The 7,574-nt window shown below is 37.7% G+C and overlaps 1 protein-coding gene across 1 annotated transcript in view; it reads right to left on the reverse strand.

Moving 5' to 3' along the window:
- Positions 1 to 3,710: 3,710 nt before the first annotated feature.
- Positions 3,711 to 7,574, reverse strand: part of GFRAL (GDNF family receptor alpha like) — a 24,634-nt gene continuing 20,770 nt past the window's right edge. Inside the window, exons 7-9 of the mRNA XM_009333255.1 lie at positions 7,117 to 7,173; positions 6,069 to 6,396; positions 3,711 to 3,978 (exon numbers count right to left, since the gene is read on the reverse strand). Coding sequence (XP_009331530.1) covers positions 3,711 to 3,978; positions 6,069 to 6,396; positions 7,117 to 7,173 — 653 coding nt within the window. The remainder of the gene's footprint in view (positions 3,979 to 6,068; positions 6,397 to 7,116; positions 7,174 to 7,574) is intronic.

Below are 7,574 nucleotides of genomic sequence, written 5' to 3' on the forward strand. Positions count from 1 at the left end.
GAAATAAAACCAGATGCAGCTCTTCAGCCCATGGGATATCATGATCCACAATTGCATGCCCTTCTGTTGCATGAGAAGGTAAAGTCTGATGGAGTGTAACACAAGCCCCTTCTCAGACCACTTACTGTGGCTTCCTAATTTCGTTGTTGTAACTACTATGGCACAAAAAGTCAAGAGGGATAGGAGAGAAGTAGGTGTGACATCAAAGCTAATAACTTATATTACACATTATGACTACTACTCTCTAATGACTGTACGGAGAGTCAGGCTCTGGCGGGCTTAATAGCTTAATTTTCCCCAATTATAATATAGTGATTGTGAGACATCTATTTCAAAACCACTTATCAGAGAAATTGATTCAGTCTCATTATCTTTATTTTGTGGTTATATAAGCTAAGCCAAACAGGTAGAGAGATTTTTCCACATTATGTTGAAGGGGGGAGCAACAAGTAGAGCTCACTTGCCTGAACCCACCCAAGGGACCCAACCTTTAGTCTTCCCTATCATACACGAGGGAAATTTCAAGAGTACTTCTAAGAAAATCATGGAGTGGTTTTCCCAAACTCACCATTAATTGAAGAAGAATGGAGCTGTGCTCTGGAAAGCTTTTCTCCTGGCATTTCTGTATTTACCCAATGGAAACCTTTCTTCTTAATGGAAATTTGACCTGAATATTGGAAAGCAAATATCCATTCAAAATATTACTTTAAAATAATAATTCAAGTGAATATTGCTGTTTGGTGTTTTGATAAGAGTCACAGAATTCATAAAGGCAGCTATTCAAAAATATTGTTTACTGCTCCTCGATGAACAAAGTGAATGAGTGAATGAGAGATCTTCCTTCGACATCTCAGTTAAACTTCCCCTGTAGTTTGTCTTACGGGGGGCAAGCGTGCTTTAAAAATATCCTCTGCCGCAAAACAGCATAAATTCTCTTTTCACGTAAACTATTTTAGAAATAGGCCCACCAAAAGAATTGGGCCCACCAAACCAATATAGAACTGATGAGAAATGCGTAGTAGTTTGAAGTCATTTCCAAAAGGCAGAGCTTATTCTCCAAATGAATTGCTAGACCTCAATCGAGCTTTTCACAAAGGCCTGTCCTCTTAGTGGGCATAATTTCATGAATGTATCTGAAAATATATATCTTCTGTTGAAATGAACAATAAAAGGTTTACCTAAGTTTGCAGAGCAAGAGGGTAAACCATACAAAACTATGCATGGTCACTCACATGAACTGTAAGCTGAGAAATTTTCATTCCCTAGAGGAATGAAAACAATACAACAAAGGCTCATATTTGCAGCCTGGAACATTGTCTAAATAGCAATGGACTAAATCTCTTTCTAATGTATTTTTTTCTGTGAGATCCAAAAGTACAACCTGGAGTTAAAATATTTTGGAAACTTAACTTTTTACTTTCTGTCACTGGCATTTTTGCTTATTCCCATTGTGACACTGATCCTACATTGGCACCGATCCATGCTGTGTTTCTGTCTCTTATAGCAGCCAGTTACTCACAGTTCTTGCCTTTTACTGAGTCTGCAGCAAACTTTAATCCTGTAAGCACAGCCCGAAAAGCAAACACTTGTAGCAAGGCAGTGCCGTACAAGAGTAGGAAGATGTGATGGTGTAAACACCACTTGCTGGTCTGTTCACACCAGTTCTAGAGGCAAAGATCCCTTTTGCTAGCCCTAGGTATTTGCCCATTCAGAAAGACTTCAATGTTAAAAGTCATCACCACTGTAAGAGTGAAAGTTATCCAAACTTCACACCCAGGCAGATGAACGAGTTAGCAGAAGGGGTTGGATGAGATCTGCAACAGAGCACTCACTCCACGTCTCTGAACTGCCGTGCAGACAATGGCATTTAACACTGTGCCTTACAATCAAACCCATAATCATCTCTGTCTTCAGTTTAGCTGCATTACAACTAGACATCTAGAAAAAACAAAAGCAAGATTCACAAGACTCTGCAAATGTTCTGTAGAGAAGGTGCCAATCCTTTACTCAGCCAAAGGCCCTGGATCCCCAAACAGTTTTTGTTTAACTAGCAGGAATTCGTCGCACCACAGGAACAAGCAAGCATCTGTTCTTCAATCCCTATTAGGTTAGGGAAGTTTCCATCACAAAAAAACCACATTTTATCCTGAGACTGCTTCAGGGAATGGCAAAAGCTCATGAGCATTTATTTGATTATTATGACATGAGGGTCATCTTTTTGCTTTGTAGGTAAAGAATAACTAACACGATGATGTGATCACTAATTTGGACCACTAAATGCAGCCATAAAGCAAGCAAACAAATAAATAACATTCATCAGCAAAATCACTGCCAGGAGTCTCAAATCTAAGTGTGTATGGTACCACTTTTCCAGGGGAGCTGTTATATGATTTTTAGTCTTTTCTACAAGCCTGAATTTTAGTAGTGATAAACTAAGCTTAAGGGCACTGTTTCAGCAACTTGATTTTAATTTCTGGGTAGACTTGGAGTGACAAGAAAAGAATTACACCCTTATCAGCGGTAACATTTTGGCCACTAAAAAATTAGCTAATTCATTCAATGAAACACATGCATGCAATTAATACATGTTTTTAAAAGACAGTCCATCAGATGGAACTATGAAATAGTCATTGCTTTTCATTGAAATCATTAGATATAGTTACCTCTCCCAAGCTAGGTTGAGAATATATATAATTACATATAGAAGACGACTGGCATAGAGTATGATGCACTAGCAAGTAGTGTATATTTAGGGGATTTATACAGCAAAATAGCTGGTGTGATAGATAGAAATTTGAGGAGCAGAGGGTACATTGATCTTTAATCTGGTCCATGGACCGAATGCCTGGAAGTAGCTGGAGCATTGCAGAGGCGGCAGATGAACCTTCAGGTTCACTTTTAGGAGTGAACTTCAGGAGTTCACTTCCTTCACTGCAGGAGTCCAGGAACCACCCAGTGATGTAGCCCAAAGAACAATAAGTGGGGACAAACAGAGGATTTGCTTCGAAGGCACACTCCTGATTCAGACTAAAACATGAATATTTGCTCCCACGTTGCCATTTATTGCACTAAATTTTCTCTTAAACAAAGACTTGGCAAGGACTTTTACATTTAACAAAAATAAGTAGGTGATTTAGCACATGAAAGGCTTTACTGGTTCTGACAAAGTACATACATTTCATCTGAGTTAACCACAGTGTTTTTACTGAAGGCCAAATCCTGAAGCTTCCATTCACAGCAGCATTTTCTTTGAGAGGTCCTATGTAAATCGTTGAAGTTATTTTCTGTGGAATGAAGTCTGTTGCTAAATGTGTGTAAGCTATACTAATATTTAGACTCCAAGAAGAAAAGAAAGAAAAGCCAACATAATATGTCATATTATTTGTAAAAACAGTGTACCAAAGTACAACATTAAGCCAATGACAGGAAGGCTTTGGATTTTTCTTATCTGCGTAATAGTATAGAACCCAGAAATTGTTCTTTTATTGTTATTCCGGTAAGTTCAATTCATGCAGTCAATTTTATTGATTTACTACTAATACAAAATATTTCCCAAGACCAGAGGAAAAAACTGTATATGCAATTTGTATTTTGATTTGGATTAAAAAACCCGCAGATATAAATCTTGTTGAAATCAGTGGTAGCAAAGATATAGTAAAGATCTGGTGTAAGTCAGCATTTCAATACTCCTTAAAACTAAGTTTTATGTGTTACTCACGTAACTCACTGAAGCAGGATTTGCTGTGAAGCATGTGATGGAAGAGCTTGCACAAAGGCTGCTCTGTGGGAAGTAAATTCTGGCAGGTGCACTCCACGCGCAGCATCGTGCCCCAGTTGCTAATGTAGGCTGCTTTGCAGTCAGCATTTGCAGAACAGGGCATGTCACCCTTGATTAAAGTTTCAAGACAAGCTTCATCATCGTAGCATTTTTTTGTCACGTGTCTCCAACACTTTGACCGAAAAGTTGTGTATTTTTTCCTGGTGGAAAAAAAAGAAGTATACAATGACAGTTTAAAAACTCTGTGATTTCACAAAAAGACATTTAAGGATCATCGTGAAAAGAGACCACTTGTATAGACATTTACCACTATACACACATTTGTCTATACACACATTTACCACTTGATTACCACTCAAGCCTTAAAAATCACAATCTTCTGTGATAGCTGGCCTAAACTCTTCTCTGATTTACACCTCATTGGTTTGAGTGAAATCTGCAAAATTGTAATTTGAGGAAAAACTTGTTTTTACTGAAAAAGTTTTTGAGAAAAAGCAAGTGCACTTCTAATCAGCACTCTGGAGATTTCCCAGGGTCCAGCAAAAATCAGTGTGAATACCAACAGTCTCAGATCCTCAGAGAAGAAATACAGTTAGAGGAATTAGACCAGTTGTCACAATGAGACCAAAACAGGTGCCGTACTAGTGAATCAATTTGTTGGGCAGTGTGAAGGAAGAATGAATATTCAACTTATTTTACATAAAGTAATCTACATCCAATGCCAACCCCTCCTCCCCCTGAATGCTAACAAAATACAAAATGTCCAAGGATCAGGAAAAATTAGAAGTAATTCAGTTGACCTTCAAGATTAATTGATAGCAGAGATAAGTTACGAGAAGAATTAACTTGTTTCCCAGCTCAATAATCTCAAATAATTTCAGTTTATTTACTCTCAGGATAGAATAAAATTGGCCTTTAATGCACTATGTATGACAATAGAAAACATCTATTACAAGTTAACTAGGAAATCTGTAGATATTAATTAGAAACTAATTTATCACTTACATTAAGTATTAGGGGACGATAAAGGTAAACTGTTGTTGTATATTGTACATTAACCTATTAAAATATTACTTCCTTAATCATAAAATTAGGCTATTAATTTACTGTTGATATTGTGTAGCTGTAAACAAGCAAGTCACATGGAAAAACATGGACTGTTACAATACCAGCTAAGACATTATTGTAAATCTTTTCATTACACAAGCAAAGGTTTCAAAGCAGATGCCACCTCTGTGCTAATGGAATTATTTTTATTCGCCTCCTGATTTATAGATATGGCTAGCCATAATTCACAGAGTAATTTTGCTAATTATATCCATTTATTGACAGTGCCAGGAAACATTAATGTTCCCAAAATAATGGGTAATTCAGCAAGTCTCCATTATGATATTGCATGTGTACACATGCACATGCACAGACATACATTTGTAGCCCAATTCTTCTTGACATGAAAGGGGGCAATTCCCACTGACATCAATCTGAAGAGCCTGCACAGACCTGAAAGCATCTTTTGGCCTCCTGGTTTGTTGACTGAAGGTTAATTTGAGCACAGCTTTGAGGTAAAACTCAGGTCTAATCCACAAGGGAACCGGTGACTGCACTGAAAACCGAAGTGAGCCAACTGACCATCCACAAATGGTGGCAATTAAGTGGTGGCAAAACTACAAATACGGACTAATCCTGTTGCATGTTTTCTAAAATAAAATCAAATCTGAAAACTGCATTATTCTTCATGAGTTTGGTGGTCTGTGCATGTTTCAGGGCAGCTTGTTCCAAGTATCAGTACGCTTGAGATGAATAAGATGACAGTTTTCTGAATGGGCCAAGTTCGTTGTATGGCCGTTGGGTACAAAGGGTCAGACTCTGTGGTGGAAGAGGTAATTACTTCAACCAAACAAACTTTGTCTGGTCTGCTGCACAATTTGTGCAAACTGCTAGAGGGCAAAGGTGCAGACAGGCCGGTGTTATCTGAAGAAAGTGGTAATGAAAATATGCAATGGCATAGTTTGTCCAGCAGAAATGGTGTTAAGCGTCATGAAACAGGCAGAAGAAAAACCCACACTAGATTCCAGACCTTTCTGAAAATGAACCTTTTCATTTTACTTGTGGAATTACCACAGTTGATGCAGACATCTGTGAAGATGTCAAACACAAGTGATGATATACAGTAAATAACATGCAGAAAATAATTTCGTTATAGATGAGATATATGGCATATATATAAATTTTTTTTGATCAAATCATTATTCAAAAGCACATTACTGGGCAAAATCTTTCTTCTGCTTACCTGCACAGTTCATTCTCTTCACACACATGGATTACATTCAGACATGATGGGGGTGGAACTGCAGTAACTGCACAGGGCTTGCCATGAAGAAGTTCTCTGGCTCTGTGGCAGGATTCATCAGGCTGGATACAATCACAAAATGTCATCATTTGGGCAACTTCAAAAGGCATGTTTTGATAGAAGAATCTTATGGCTGCTTGACATTCTTCCATGTTGCATTTCTTATTTACTGAGCAAACCTTAAGGTACAGGGACAACTGTTTGTTACATACTTCATCTTCAACACACTCCTTGTTCACATCCAAACAGGTTCTGTTTGCTGTGTGTGCTAAAAAGAATAACAATTTTTAAAATGAAATCACAAGAAAACCTTTCTCAAGTGATGATTAGTAGTCATCCTGCCTGCAACATTCCCATTAGAAACAAGTTTGACTCCCCAAAACTCTGATCCAGTTCTTCCAGCATTGCCTCTTTTAAGCCCATTGTGTGATCTTCATACTTCTCCCTTCCACTGCTTGGCCCTCATAAGCACCCCTCCTGCAAGTTTCTGCCCCTGCCTGATAAATGAGGGAGAAGAAAGTGAAAACTGGCATGATGGAAGTTTCTTCACAGTATGTGACCATTTCTGGGAGCTTGTGGCTAGTGGATACCTGAAACTGCTGAAATCTCCAGCATGCAGTCTTATGCTAGGCTACATAGTAAGTAATGGAGAAGAGACTATAAAAGGCATTTCTATCCTTTTAAAGCTAGTTTAGGTATTTCTAGCCTATGCTATAAACCTTCCAAAAAGTTCTAGATAATTCTGACCCTAAAATGTTTATGGGATAAGATTTGCCTCTATAAATTTAACAGGATTAGGATTGTTACCTGACCTTTTTGGATTCTTATCTAACCAGTAGCTTAACTGAAAATATGTTGGATCTATTGACTCCCTGCTCTTCAGTAATGTGAATGAAAAGTATTCATTTTAATCGTGAGATACATTGTACACTATCTGAAAACAGAGCTAAATCCAGTTATTAGGATTCATAAGTAAATTCAGACTTACCTTGTTTGGAGAGAGCAGACAAACTCCATTGTAATTTTGTTTCTGTACTAATATTGTCTAGAACAAAAAGATACAAATACAGGTGTAAGTGATAAATCATGTCTTAGCTTAGTTTTTAACTTTAAAGTACTGGCTGTGTTTCTGGCATAATGCCAGTAATAAAAATAAACAAGAATTAAAAAAATAGCTGGACCAAATAGGACCTGTCAGCTTGTTAACAAACTCTAAAATCACTGTTACATATATTCATAAGTTTGGGGGTGAAAGCCATCAATGGCTGCTGATAATGTTCTCTACATAATTATAGGTCCTGTGAGCTCAAGAAGAGTTTTTAGAGCTGCTCAGCACAGTATAAAGTCAGATTTCTTGTGAATAAATAAAGGCCAGGAACCGTAACGTGTTCATCAGTGCACCCAGTTTTCAAGTTCAACTAACTGCTTGTCGTGATCTAAAGTCAA

The sequence above is a fragment of the Pygoscelis adeliae genome, unplaced genomic scaffold, assembly GCF_000699105.1.
Source record: "Pygoscelis adeliae isolate BGI_AS28 unplaced genomic scaffold, ASM69910v1 Scaffold57, whole genome shotgun sequence".
In the NCBI taxonomy this organism is placed as follows: Eukaryota; Metazoa; Chordata; class Aves; order Sphenisciformes; family Spheniscidae; genus Pygoscelis; species Pygoscelis adeliae.